General features: G+C 46.5%; 2 protein-coding genes across 2 annotated transcripts in view; both read left to right on the top strand.

Annotated features, from left to right (window-relative positions):
* Nucleotides 1–14,219, top strand: part of nsmfa (NMDA receptor synaptonuclear signaling and neuronal migration factor a) — a 28,863-nt gene extending 14,644 nt beyond the window's left edge. The window contains exons 7-16 of the mRNA XM_047045930.1: nucleotides 1,183–1,235; nucleotides 2,240–2,329; nucleotides 3,337–3,464; nucleotides 3,746–3,829; nucleotides 4,055–4,088; nucleotides 8,761–8,831; nucleotides 10,265–10,344; nucleotides 10,996–11,098; nucleotides 13,554–13,629; nucleotides 14,100–14,219. Of these exons, the coding sequence (XP_046901886.1) occupies nucleotides 1,183–1,235; nucleotides 2,240–2,329; nucleotides 3,337–3,464; nucleotides 3,746–3,829; nucleotides 4,055–4,088; nucleotides 8,761–8,831; nucleotides 10,265–10,344; nucleotides 10,996–11,098; nucleotides 13,554–13,629; nucleotides 14,100–14,194 (814 nt within the window). The 3' untranslated portion in view covers nucleotides 14,195–14,219. The remainder of the gene's footprint in view (nucleotides 1–1,182; nucleotides 1,236–2,239; nucleotides 2,330–3,336; nucleotides 3,465–3,745; nucleotides 3,830–4,054; nucleotides 4,089–8,760; nucleotides 8,832–10,264; nucleotides 10,345–10,995; nucleotides 11,099–13,553; nucleotides 13,630–14,099) is intronic.
* LOC124484819 lies at nucleotides 6,195–8,697 on the top strand. The gene is made up of 2 exons (XM_047045931.1): nucleotides 6,195–7,532; nucleotides 7,635–8,697. Exon 1 carries the CDS (start codon nucleotides 6,326–6,328, stop codon nucleotides 7,529–7,531), a length of 1,206 nt encoding a protein of 401 aa, XP_046901887.1. The 5' UTR covers nucleotides 6,195–6,325; the 3' UTR covers nucleotide 7,532; nucleotides 7,635–8,697.
* Nucleotides 14,220–14,528: the final 309 nt, after the last annotated feature.

Genomic DNA, 14,528 nt, shown 5'->3' with positions numbered 1-14,528 from the left:
AAGGAAAAAGAGTTAATGAGATGTACGTGGGAGGTAAGAGGGAGGAGAGAGATAGCTAGCATGGGAAGGAGGAGGGAGATGGAGGCCTGTGAGTCATCTCCAACAGACTGAGTGGGCCTCGGGGTGGATTCTCTCTTTTCATCCCCTCATTACCAAGCCTGGGTCGGTCTCTCCTCTATGGACATGTGGGGAAAAAGGACAGAGGCCTTCTTCATTCTCATGCCTCACATACTCATGTCAGGTGACTCACTGAGCTAATAACTAGGCCTAGTCAGCCATCAAAGAAGAGCTTGGTTTGGATCAACAGTTTAGCATTGAATTTACAGTGTTTGGACAGTAAAATGAATTTTATTCAAAGGTTTTGGGTAAGAAATTCAAATCAAATTATACAGCTATTGATTACTTTGCTGAAGCGAAGAAAAAGACAATAGCACAGGGTTCTGAATTCCAATTATAATTATTATAATTTGGTGTGGCTCAACTATAAACTGACAGATTCCCCACCTGGGGTCTCAGGTGAAAGAAGGACACTGTTTCTGTGGCCTTCTCTGGTGTCACGTTTGTCCACCCACGCACGCACGCACACACCACACACACACACACACAAACACACACACAAAGAGGACTGACATCATTAGCTGTCCGTATGCCTTTCTTAAGGAAGAAGAAAGACGTGTGTAGGGGCGTAGAGCGGCTACATGTAAAACTGACAGGACTTGTGTTCATCTTCTCCAAAAGAACAATTAGAGGCTAACGTACGGCAGATGTGCAATGCGTGGAAGACAGGAAGGGTAACAGAGAATGTTACACAGTAATAATGGCAATTAGAGAGTGGTCTCTCAGAGGTAATCCTGTGGAATACTGAAACACTGTTGAGGCCAGTTCATAAATCCTTTTTCTATTGCGATTCTGTTAGGGTCAGGGTCATCATAGGGTCATCCTCATCAGTATGTTGGGCCAGCATTAATTATTGTCGGGCTAAGTTTTCATAGTGTCCAAAGTAAGTCTAGGAGGTTAGCACAGTACTGTTGTTTGTTGGTACTGAGCAATACATCTGTTTGTCTTTGTCGTCTCTTTCTTCCTGTCTTCTCAACCTTAGCTTTGTGTCATGTAAAAAACAATATTTTGACTGTCTCTTTCATGGTTTGCCTTCCCTTCTCTCTCTTCCCTTTCTGCCCACAGAAACTTTCGGAAGCATCTTAGGATGGTGGGCAGCCGGAGAATGAAGGCACAGAGTGAGTCACTGATGTGTGTGTTTGTGTGCGTTTATCAAACACTTTTGTGTTACCTCCGCCCCCCATCAATGTTTTGCTGTTTTTGCATGTGTATGTAGAACTCATGTTCCCCTGTGTGATGTGTGTGTTTACTGTGACTCTGTTTTCTGCACGCCTTTGTGCACATGTTGTAAAAGTGTACGTGAGAAACTGCATGGGTTTAACGAAGGGATGAGAAGTGGTGTGTGCGTGTGTTTTACGTGTGGGTTGTCTACACCTGCTGAATGTCACGTTGACATCGTTATGCTAACGACATGGAGACCGTAGGATAGTTTGGATCTGTGTGGGTGGGAGGAAGGCTGGACATAGCTCCTACCTTCAACACTTCCTGTGTGTACTCAAGAAAGGGGTGACGGTGTGTCGGTGTGTTCTGTGAGTGTGCCTCTGTGTGTGTGTTTAGGGTGTGTGTGTGTTCAGGTTGTGGGGTTTTCGGTTGTATAGTTGTGGTGGGCATTTGCTTGTGAATGTACAGGTTGTGTACGTGTGTTCAGGGTGTGTGTGTGTTCAAAGTGTGTGAGTGTGCAGTATATGCGTGTGAATGTTCAGGCTGTGTATGTGTGTGTTCAGGGTGTGTGTGAGCAGTAGGTATATGCATAGGAATGTTTAGGTTGTGTATGTGTGTTCAAGGTGTGTGTGTGTACTGTATGTGTGTATGAAGGTTTAGGTTGTGTATGTGTGTGTTCAAGGTGTGTGTGTACAGTATGTGCATATGAATGTTCAGGTTGTGTGTGTGTGTACAGTATGTGTGTATGAAGGTTTAGGTTGTGTATGTGTGTTCAAGGTGTGTGTGTGTACTGTATGTGTGTATGAAGGTTTAGGTTGTGTATGTGTGTGTACAGTATGTGGGGAAGAATGTTCAGGCTGTGTGTCTGTGTGTGCTCAAGGGGTGTGTGTGCTCAGGGTGTGTTTGTGTGTGTGTGTGCGGCGTGTGAGTGTGTGACGCTCTCTCCCCACCTGCACTATAGCATTTGCCGAGCGTAGAGCGAAGAGTTTCAACCGCTCCTGGAGTGACCCTACCCCTGTCAAGGCTGACTCTCCTCATGACCCAAGAGACAGTGAGTCAACACACACACACACACACACACACAGATGCCTACACATACAACAAAAAAACATACTCAATCTCATTCTTATGCACATTCTCAAAATCTCTACACTTTCTGTTGCTCTTTTTCTGTCTGTCTGCCTCACTCAATCTCTCTCTCTCTTGCACACACACACACACACACACACACAAACACAAACACGCAGTGAAAGCTGTCTCTGCTATTGACTCTGACCCTGTCTGTCTGTCCCCCAATGGCCGTGGGTCTGTCCCACAGTCTGTGGTGTTCTTTCTCTCTGTGAGTATCTGTCTGAAATGGAGCGTGTGCAGCAGGTTTGCGTGGGTGAGCGGGTGTGTGTGTACACTGTGCGTTAGTCGGTGTCGGCATGTGTTTTACGTCTCTGTGTCGTCGCCAGCGTGTTTTTAACTGTGTTTCTGTTTCTGTTGTGGCCCCATCTGCATTAAGCCAGTGCGTCTATGCGAGTGTGAAGGAGAGCTGATGTTGATGACTCTGAAACCGCTCCTCCTCTTTAAGTCACTGCTGTTCTCTCTGACGGCTGCCCTGTTTTCCCTCTCTGGATGACTGACATGAGCCGTTGATCTCGCTTGTCACCCCCCTCCTCCTTCCTCCTTCCTCCCCCCCACCCCCCAACACACACAGTTTTTCTTCTCTCGCTCCTTCCCTCGCCGCTCTGCTCTGTACATTCCGTTTCTCTCTGGCGGCTGTCTTATTCCTTTATCTGTTCTTTCATCGTCGCCCCTCAACCTTTTCACTTCGTCCGCTCCTGGAGGTCTTTTGCTGCCATCTCTCTCTCTCTCTCTCTCTCTCTCTCTCTCTCTCTCTCTCTCTCTCTCTCTCTCTCTCTTTCTCTCACTCTCCACCCCGTCCCCTCCCTCCTTTCTCTTTTCAACACTATTCTTCCCTCTCTTCGTTCGCTCTCTCTCTTTCCATCCTCCCCTTCTTTCTCGCTCTTTAACCGCGTTCTTCCTCCACTATCTCCCCCGGGGGGGTCGCAGGCGGGGAGCTGCAGGCCTCGTGCGGGACCTTGGACGAGGGGGGGTGCGACGACATGGACTGGGAGGAGGAGCGGGAGATGGAGAGGCTGGCCTGCGAGGGGGACGACTTCATCCCTCCCAAGATCATGGTGAGAGAACGACAACAGGCTCGACTGATCGTAGACGGAGTCATTTCTCCATGCCACGGCCAGTCTACTGTAAGACAGATGCGGGCTGCTCACTGGATGAAGCAGTGTAAATAATACATGGACGTTGGTTCACTGCCTCGCGGGCATTAGTTGAGATGGAGCACTCTGGGGACTGAGGTGAATGTGTCTCTCCCATCGTTCTCTCCCTTCCCTTCCCACCCCCTCCCTCCCTCCCACCCTCCCTCCGTGGTTCCTCTCTTCCTTCCATTCTTCACCTCTAGCTGATCTCCTCCAAAGTCCCCAAGGCAGAGTACGTGCCCACCATCATCCGCAGGGATGACCCGTCCATCATCCCCATCCTCTACGTGAGTCACGCGCACACACACACCCGCATGCTCGCACACACACGCTGACGAACATACCGACATATGGACGCACATTTCACACATTCACATGCGCACCTCCACCACACACACAGCCGTCACCATACTGTACAAGAACTAAGCTCTCGGCTGGGTTGAAGACACTGTGAGCAATGTTTTGCTGTCCTATCCAATGAACCTCATTTTGATTGGTCTCTGTGTGTCCAGGACCATGAGCACGCCACCTTTGATGACATCCTGGGTAGGTACACCGGCCATGGGTGTCAGGCTGTCAACTGGGGTTTATCTCTCTGTTTACGACCCTCCGTCCCTCCTGTCTGTCTGTGTTAGCCTGTTAATCTTGGTGGGTCTGGGTCTCTCCCCTGTATTTTCTCCATAACTCCTTTCTCCACCTCTACCTCTGTCTCATTTTCTTTCCACTTTGTTTGTTGTTTTCCTGATTTACTTAAGGTTAAGGTTTGTAAAAGGGTATACTGTGCAGGGCTCGAAATAAACTTTTTTACTTTTGTATTGGTAGCAAAATTTAGGAGCACTGAAAAAGAAAATCATGTTGTCTTTTCAGCTGTTCAATTTTTGCGCGCTAGTTAGCTCCCTGTCACGTGACAACGAGCGCAGTGACAAGGTTTGATTGACGGCAAATATTAACCAATCTGAAATCTGTAATAAGTTTAGAAGTTTAATGGTTATGCAACATTGAATAGAATGGTGGACTCGCTATTAGCGAGCGTTTTGTAAAAAAAAAAATACAATAAATAATTGTAGCAATTATGTGCACTCACAAATGCTCCCAAATATATTTTGAGGTTGCACGGTTATAATTCGGGAACATATGCAACCAAAATTTTAGCAATTTCGAGCCCTGCTGTGTGTCAGTCTGTCTTTACCTGTCTGTGTCTATCGGCCTGTCATTCTGTCTGCATTGGTTAGTCTGTCTGCTTCACTGTGTGTCCATCTGTCTGCATTTGTCTGTCCATCTGTCTGTCTTACCACTTCACAGTCTATCAGTCTGTATGTGTTCCTCCACTCTCCTCTCTCTGTGTCTGCTCTTGTCTGGTCAGTTTGCTGTTGATCGCTCACTCTCTCTTACGGAGAGCAATTCCCTTTTGTGTTACGGTGCTTGTCTGCTGCGCTGTGTTTTTCATCAGTCTTCATTTTCTGTCTCTTTACCTGTCTCTCTCAAGTCCTGCATTTGTTTTTACCGACCTTCTCTTTCAAACTCATCCCATCCTTCCTCTCGCCATCTACTTCTTTCTCTTTTCTGCTCTCTTTCTCTCATCAATCTCACCTCTCTGTCTTCCATATTGTCTTGTCCTCTCTCTTCTCTCCATGATCTTTCTTTCTCGTTATCTCTCATTCATCTCTCTGTGTTCCCTCCCTCTCTCTTGCCCTCCCTCCCTCTTTCTTTCTCTCTCCCTCCCTTTAGGGTGACCAGATGTCCCGCTTTGTGCGGGACAGTCCCGCATTTCTATCATTTTTCACCCGTCCCGCAAATTGAGACGTTGTCCCGCATTCTTACCGATAGTCAGACTCCAAATTTTGAAATACGTGTTTTATCAAACAGTTGTTTGTGTGTGTAGACAGCCGTGAGGGCTGTCATCAGAGGGCGCCTAGACTCGGCTAGGCTATTTCATAGATGGGCTATGGCTATTTGCTATTTCATCATGTCTGGGACGCGGACCTATGACGCGGAAGAAGTTAAGCGCGCCAATCGAAACAATAGAAATCAGGTCAGAACGGCAAGCAGCAGACATGGAGGAAAACACGACACTCACGGGTAAGAAGAGGAAGTGCAGTTTTAACAAAGACTGGGAAACTATCTATCCCTGGGTGAAACCAGTGCCTAGTGATTCTAGCAAAGTGTCGTGTGAAATTTGCTCAAGTCAATTTTCCATTTCACACGGAGGTGAATACGACGTCAAACGACACAAACAGTGCGAGGCACATAAAAAACGTGTTGCTCAAAAAGAGTCTTGCCAGTCTATGGATACGTTCCTGCTAAAACCCAAACAAGAGTCAAACGCCAACAAGGTAACTGCAGCTGAACTAACTAGTGTTTACCACACTGTAAAACACTCACTATCATACAGGTCAGAAGACTGTGGTAATAAGCTAGCATCTACCATGTTTCCAGACTCTGAGATTGCAAAGAAAATGTCATGTGGTCGTACAAAGGCAGCATCCATAGTAACAGATGTGCTTGCACCTGCCTCTGTAGAGAGTTGTTTGAGAGAATTAAAAATGCCAGTGGTTCAAGAGCTCCCAAGTGATAGAAAAGTCCACACGCCATTTTTTTCAGTGGCTTCAGATGCATCTAATCATGGCACTACAAAACTCTTCCCACTGTCGTTACGATATTGGACACCAGAGCTGGGTTTGAAAACTAAGATACTGGACTTTTATGAAGATAGCCAAGAGTCAGCTGCTGCCATACACCACCAGATAAAGAGCAAGTTAGAGGAAAATGGTCTGCAACTGGAAATGATTTCAGCTTACACTGCAGACAATGCTAGTGTGAACTATGGGAAAAACAACTCGGTTTACCAAAAGTTAAAGGCAGAAAATAGTGGCATCATCAAGGCAAACTGTATGGCCCACATAGTGCACAACTGTGCAAAGCATGCTGGAGACATGCTGAACATTGACATTGAATCTGTAGTCAACAAAATATTCAGCCACTTTTCAGTCTCAGCAAAGCGCACAGAGGAATTAAAAGCAGTGTTCGCCTTTGTGGAGGAAGACTATCATGCTGTACGGCGACATGTACCAACAAGGTGGTTAAGTCTGTGGCCTGCTGTCCAGAGGCTACATAACAGCTGGGCAGCTATCAAGAGCTACTTCTTGTCGCTGGGAGAGAGTGAGTGCCCAAAAGTACTGTGGAAGCTCTTAAAATCAGATCAGGATGGTGAGGGGCATCCCATTGAGCTGCAGGCCTACCTGGCTTTCCTCAACAACATACTCAAGGTGTTCCATGACGTTGTGCTGCTGTTGGAGGGACAGGATGGGACCATCTGTGAGCTCTATGACATCATGCAGACCCTCAAGACCAAGCTCAATCAGCGACAGATCGATTCCTTCTTTGGAATGGAGACCAGTGCGATTGTCCAACAGTTTCCGGACCAAAAGGCAGCATCAATCAAAGAGGATATGTCCAACTTCTACCAGACAGCACTCAACTACCTGGAAAAATGGTATGACTTCAACAACACCAACTATCAGAAGAAAGTTGCCTGCTTGTCACTGAAGAACAGCTTTACATTCACCCAGCTCAGTGATGCCGTGGAGGCCCTACATATAGGGGGGAAACTGGACATGGACGAACTCTACGAGGAGTACTGTGTGACTCTGCCACGCCAGCCGGAAATTGTGCAGAGAAGAGCTCCTGTTGTGGAGAAGTGGTCGACCTTTCTCAAAAGCACGAAGACACCAAACCTGACTGCAGTTGCCTCCTTTGTCTTCAGCATCCCAATAACCAACGCATCTGTAGAGAGAGTGTTTTCCCTGATGACTGCAGCCTGGACCGACCAGAGGAACCGTTGCTCTGTGGAGCTCATCAAGAGTGAAATTCAAGTCAAGACCAACTTTGAATACAGTTGTAAGGAATTCTACAGTTATGCACTTAAGCAGAAAGCCTTATTAGAAGCTGCAAGCTCAAGCAAGAAGTATAAAGCCAAGAAGATCATCTAAGGTAAGATAAACATTGTCTATATAAATTTAGAATATTGTGAGCACTGATCCAGTGTGGTGCTAGATTTTAAAACAATGCTCTATTCTTGTGTTTTGCTGGCAGGTGCTTTCCGTGGTGCTGAGAGTGCATCGTCTGTGTGGGCCTGCAGTTGTTGCTGTGATGTAGAGAACTGAAAACAAAATTCAGCCAGGTGCTCTCCTTGGTGCTGGAATAGCATTAATTGTGTATTTTTCTATGATTAACTAAACATATTTCATTAAAGTGTTTGCTCTAGTTAAATATACTCAAGCACATACAGTATTCAAGTAGAACATTTATTTTGTGTAGTTTATCTCTATGTGATTCTGAGCTGAGTGAGTTTAGTTATGTTCAGATAATCAGCCTATGTGCTCCATGTTCTACTTGAATACTGTATGTGCTTCAGTTTATTTTTTTCTAGAGCAAACACTTTATTGAAAAATGAAAACATATTATTTTATTTAAGTTTGTGTTACCTCCTGACCAGTATTGATTTGCACTTCAGGTTTTATTTATTATTTTATGTAGTGCCTATACCAATTTGTGCGTTTTTGTAGCATTACTTGGTCCAGTAACTGCAGAGCATTTTCAAATGCATTTATTTTGTGTAGTTTATCTCTATGTGATTCTGAACTGATTAAGTTTTGTTATGTTCAGATAATCAGCCTATGTGCTCCATGTATCCAGTGTATGTTCTACTTGAATGTATGTACTTCAGTTTATTGTTTCACTAGAGCAAACACTTAAATGTGGTTGTGTTGTTGTTGCTCTCTGTTGTTGGAGAAAAGGCACATTAAAGGACAATATTTGAAAGAACAATTGTAGCCTTGTCTTTCTGTTTGATTGTACACAGTCAGGAGTGTTAACTTGAGGGGCACTGTGAAACAGCATGAAAACTCCATTGGGAAAGTTGCATTTAAATACATTTGTTACTTTTTTGTTTGCAGGCTGTTATGTGCTGCTGAATCAACCAAATGGCAAATCATAGTAACGTTATAGCAAAGGGGAAGAATAGAAATGTTTATTTAAATTGTATTTTATTTTAGACTGCCTCGATGCATTGATATCTCACATTGTCCCACATTGTCCCACATTGTCCCACACAAACGTTGTCTTTGTCCCACATCTGGTGAATTGGGATCTGGTCACTCTACTTTCCCCTCCTCGCTCTTTTCTCGTCAACCTCTCACCTTTCCCTCTTCTTTCACAGAGGAGATCGAGAAGAAGCTCACTGCCTACAGGAGAGGCAGCAAGATCTGGAGGATGCTCATCTTCTGTCAGGTGAGAGAGAGAGATGGCAAGAGAGAGGGGGAGAGAGAGGGAGAGAGAGGAAGAGAGAGAGAGAGATGGCGAGAGAAAGGGGGAGAGAGAGGGAGAGACATGGAGAGAGATGGAGAGAGGGGGAGAGAGGGGGAGAGAGATGGAGAGAGATGGAGAGAGAAGGGGGGGAGAGAGAGAAATAGAAAGAGAGGGAGGGAGTTAGGAAATAGACATACTGTAAGTTATAATCTAAGGGATGAAATGGAATGAAATATTATTCAAATATACAGTATATCATCGATTTATTTCCTGTTTATGTAACCGTGTATAAAAACAATAAACCACTCAGGGGGTGTGGTGTATCACCAGGTAACCAATGGGCTGTGCTGGTGGACTATGACCGCAGCACAACACATGGGTTATTTGGAGACATACCACACACCCTCTCGTGGTTTTGACTTCATTATAGTAAGTCAAATATAATTTATAAACCGCATTTCAAAACCAGGGTTACAATAAGAACATTGAAAATAAAATAAAATAAAATGGGAGTAGAAGACGTAAAACTGAAAAACGTTCAGTTTATACAATACGCAGCATAGAATGATAAAATCATAAAATACAATATACCAAACAGTTTAAACTACACAGAAGGCAAACACCCATTACAAAACAAAGTGATTATGGAACAAGTGGGTTTTTAATCGTTTCTTAAAACTAATATGTCTGGTCATTTATTTTTTCAATATCATTATTAAATATATGTATTTATTCATGTGTTTTCTTGGGAGTTTGCGGACGTGAAACCCCACTGTAGCCATCTTTGGGAAGTTGCTCCCTTGAAAAATACAACAAAGGAAGTCAAAGAGAGGAGGAGAAGGAGCTAGCGTTGAGCTAACCTCAAATCATATTTAATGCACTATGGTTTAGATTCTCCAAGGTGCTTTTGTAGTGGATGATGTAAGGTCCCAAGGAGAGCCAAGGCTTAATTAAGGACTTTTTGAGCTGGAGTGGGTAATTGTACCTTTCGAGTTTGATTTGAGTGGGCCTTTATTGTAAAGTGTGAATTATTCATAATGGATATGACCCTGGACTGAGAAAGCAGTAAGGCTTAAGTGTGTGTGTGTGTGTGTGTGTGTGTGTGTGTGTGTGTGTGTGTGTGTGTGTGTGTGTGTGTGTGTGTGTGTGTGTGTGTGTGTGTGTGCGTGTGTGACTGATTTAACTTCTTGTGCTCTATGTGAATTATATTATTGTTGCTTGCTTTCGTACAGGTGCACTCCTGCACTTGTTGAGGTTCATGTTGTGTAATTGTAACTTGTTTAACTAAATGCTCTTATGTTTCTTCCCATTGGCACTATGCACTCTTGTAAAGCTCTCTCTTGCTTTGGATAAAGGTGTCAGCTAAATGAATAAATGTAAATGTGTGTGTCTGTGCACGTGTGTGTGTGTCTCAGGGAGGCCCGGGGCATCTGTACCTGCTGAAGAATAAAGTGGCCACTTTTGCCAAGGTGGAGAAAGAGGAGGACATGAGCCAGTGAGTCACAGCAGCATCACACTGTCCATACTGTACACTTCCACCTCCACTGTCCATACTGTACACCTCCACCTCCACTGTCCATACTGTACACCTCCACCTCCACTGTACACCTCCACCTCCACTGTCCATACTGTACACCTCCACCTCCACTGTACACCTCCACCTCCACTGTCCATACTGTACACCTCCACTGTACACCTCCACCTCCACTGTCCATACTGTACACCTCCACCTCCACTGTACACCTCCACCTCCACTGTCCATACTGTACACCTCCACCTCCATTGTACACCTCCACCTCCACTGTCCATACTGTACACCTCCACTGTCCATACTGTACACCTCCACTGTACACCTCCACCTCCACTGTCCATACTGTTCACCTCCACTGTCCATACTGTACACCTCCACCTCCACTGTCCATACTGTACACCTCCGTCTGCTCTCACTGTTACTCTGCAACTGTGCTGCTATGCTGTGTTAGAACAGGCTCTTCTCAGTCCAACTCTGGCATGGAGTTGTTTTCTGCGTCATTTATCTTCCACTGTTCTGCAGCCTGTTGCTGACCCCCCTCTCTCCCCCCCCCCCCCCATCGCCCCCCACACACACTCTCCCCTCTATCAACCCCCTCCCCGACCGTGTGTGCAGGTTCTGGAGAAGGCTGAGTCGGTTTATGAGCAAAGTGAATCCAGAGCCCAACCTCATTCACATCATGGGATGCTATGTCCTCGGCAACCCCAATGGAGAGAAGGTACACACACACACACACACACATACTCAAATGCAAGTTAATGGACTTATCTTACTATGGAAAACACATTTCTCTACTCTCATCGGGTCCCTCTCTGTAAAATCATGCTTCCATCTCTTGCTCTCTCTCTTGTCGTCTCTCTCTTTCTCTCCCCTTTTCTCTGTCTGCCTTATCTCTCTCCTCTCTCCATCTCCTCTTCCTTTCCCTTTCACAGTCCTTTGTCTCTCTATCTCTCTTGCTCGGTCGGTCATTTCACTACATTACGCTCTCTCTCTCTCTCTCTCTCTCTCTCTCTCTCTCTCTCTCTCTCTCTCTCTCTCTCTCTCTCTCTCTCTCTCTCTCTGTCTCTCAACATCTCTTACCTGTGAGCTGATTATGTCACACTAAGTCATGTGTTTTGGACTGTGCACTGGAGCCTTGTGAGTGTAACGGGGGACTGGCTGCTACACTGTTCTCCACTCAGACGCACACCCACACACACACTGATTTGCATGAAGTGCACATCTCTCTCAGTCTCACATCTCCCTCAGTCTCACATCTCTCTCCCGTTCTCTTTCTCTCCCCATGTCTTTCGCTCCTTTTATCTCTGTCTCTCTCTCTCCCCCTTTATCTCTCCCCATTTCTTCCTCCCTTTCTCTGTCTCTCTCTCTCTCTCTCTCTCTCTCTCTCTCTCTCTCTCTCTCTCTCTCTCTCTCTCTCTGTCTCTCTCTCTGTCTCTCTCTCTTTAAGTTACTCTCTCCCCCCGAATGTCTCCCCGTCACATGCACGGAGGGAGGATCTCTCACCTGATTGGGTTAGCTGGCCTCCTGTCTGTGAAAACTGTGTCTGTCAAAATGGTTGTTGTGGTTATGTAAGCTGAAGTGCTCTCTTGGGGCCGTTGAGCAGGTTGTCCTGTACTTGCGGTGTGTGTGTGTGTGTGTGTGTGTGTGTGTGTGTGTGTGTGTGGGGGGGGGGGGGGGGGGGGGCTAGGTGCAGACAAGCTGCAGGATAACTTTTTGGAACCTTAGACCCTCCCCCACCCACAGAAAGCTCCTCTCGCCTCTACATTACCATCTCCACATCACATGGGTGTGTTGTCTGCCCATGTGTATGTGTAAGTTTACTGCATGCATGCTCGACTGTGTGTATGTATGTGCTTGCCTGTGTGTGTGCGTGTGCAACGTGCGTGCCTGTGTGTGTGTGTGTGTGTGTGTGTGAGGCAGTAATCGTCCTTGGTGCATAAACCGGGACGGTTTTCCCCCGCCCACTCCCAGCGTTCCCGGGTTCGACTCGGCGCATGCCCCAGTAAACACAGTCCTGCTGGATCAGATTAAACAGCCGTAGCACTCCAGCTTCCTGAGCTATCCTCCAGCCCTGGCCGGCTGCCTAGCCATACACCGTGCCGAATGGCCGTTTCATCATCATCATCGTCACCACTAGCAGCAGTATTATCATTATCGTCATCTTCATCATCGTTACCGTCGTCATCATCATCGCTGTGACGTACTTATCCTTGTTGTCCTCGTCGCCACAGTCACCTTCATCATTGTCATCGTCATTAACTTCCTTATCGTTATCCTCATGTTCAGCATCATCATCGTTGTCGTCATCATCGTGACGATCCTCATGAATTGGTACCCAGTTCACCTTTCTTTTTTGTTTGCAAACTGCCTTGACTCTCCAGTTCCTACATCGTTGATGTGCCATGACACTGACAGGTCCAAAAACCCAAGCTAGAAGGTTCCAAGCCCTGAGGGAGACCGTCTGCTGTGTTCTCTATGGAGACAAACAGGCACTTATAATCAAAAAGAGCTTCAATAAAACATTAAGTGAGAGTTTCTGAATGAGAGTCGTCAAACTAGCGTTGCAGATTCTTCTAAATTACAGATGAGCTGATTCTCTGGATGTCCCTGAGCTTGGGTTTCCAAAGGGGGGTGGGGTGGGGGGGGGGATGAGAGGAGTATTGTGTGGAGTAGAGAGAAGGAGGATGTGAAGTAGGAGATGGAGAGAGGTCTATGGAGAGTAGCAGTCGCTGGCTGCCTTACAAAATCTTTTTCTATCTCACTCTCTCTCTCTCTCTCTCTCTCTCTCTCTCTCTCTCTCTCTCTCTCTCTCTCTCTCTCTCTCTCTCTCCAGTTGCCTTTTCTTGTCATTTGCCCTCCCCGTCACCCATCTGGGATGAATGCACAATTTGTTTCGGCTATAAAGTACCATAAGCCAGAAAGCTTTGTATGTGTATCAATGTGTGTGTCTCTGTGCGTTCGTGTGTGTGTGTATGTATGTGCGTGCAAGGGGTGACGGGCGGGTCTTACCGGGTGCCCAGCCTTCCCCGATGATAGTCGGCTGGGTGATGATGCCACGCCTGCATATTAATCGGTGTGTGTTTGTCTGTGTCTGTGTGTGTGTGTGTGTGTGTGTGTGCGTGTGAAAGAGACCGAGAGATTAATTGGTGTGCGTTCTTATCGTTGTCCAACAGCTGTTCCAGAAACTGAAGAACCTGATGAGGCCTTACTCCATTGACTTTGCATCTCCCCTGGAGCTGTCCGCACAGGGTGAGTCTTTCAGCCTATTAATACACACACACACACGCACACACACACACACACACATGATGCTCGTCCGGCTTGTGCTCCGTCTTCAGCTTTGTTTTTTCCTTTGCTTGTCTTCTCAATTAAAAATGTCATTATCTTCAGTGGCCTCCGCCCCTCCTCCACCTCCCTGTCTCACTCCCCTTCCTGAGAGTCACTCTTTCGTTGCGCTCGTCCTCCAAGTCAATCTCTCGGTCCCCTCTCTCTTTTCTTCCCCTCTCTATTACCTAGGTGTCTTTTTGATTGCCTCTGCTGACCTTCTCCCCTCCCCTTCTTTAGCTACAGGACACACATTTTGTTCCTCCTCTCTTTCCTTTGCTATCGCCCCCCTTCCCTTATCTCGCTTTCTCCTAATGAGCAGCTAGACCAGCAATACAGTCTTTTTGTACAGTAAAATCCACAATTTCATCATCTCTTCATTTCCCCCCATGTAGGCAAAGAGATGATTGAGAAGTATTTTGACTTCCGTCTCTACCGCCTCTGGAAGACCCGGCAGCACTCCAAACTCCTGGACTACGAGGACCTGTGAGGGACCTCCCTCCCCCACCTCCCCCAACCCCAGGGCTGGTTCTGGGCCACTTCTGTGGGTTGTGGACTCTGGGCCTGGGGAGGGGGGAGGGGCCCCACTGCTCTAACACCATCGCTCAACAAACCCCAATGTAAAGACCCATCATCTAACAGGAGAGAGGGAGGACAGAGAGGACGAAGAGGAGAAGGAGAAGACAGACAGGAAAAGGGGAGGAGGAGGAGGAGGAGGGAGGGGTGACACGCTGACTGTGAAGGCACTAAGCGTGTCCACTTAATGGTCGATTGAATCTCCTCCCTTTTCACTTCCTATGCCAGGCACACAGGTCAAAGGTGAA

The sequence above is a fragment of the Hypomesus transpacificus genome, chromosome 22, assembly GCF_021917145.1.
Source record: "Hypomesus transpacificus isolate Combined female chromosome 22, fHypTra1, whole genome shotgun sequence".
Classification (NCBI taxonomy): Eukaryota; Metazoa; Chordata; class Actinopteri; order Osmeriformes; family Osmeridae; genus Hypomesus; species Hypomesus transpacificus.
Note: the sequence above shows the minus strand (reverse complement) of the source record. Positions and strands in the feature narration are given on the sequence as shown.

Coding starts and splice junctions, on each gene's coding strand:
- LOC124484819 (XM_047045931.1), top strand. CDS start 6,326: ATGATTTCAGCTTACACTGCAGACAATGCTAGTGTGAACTATGGGAAA.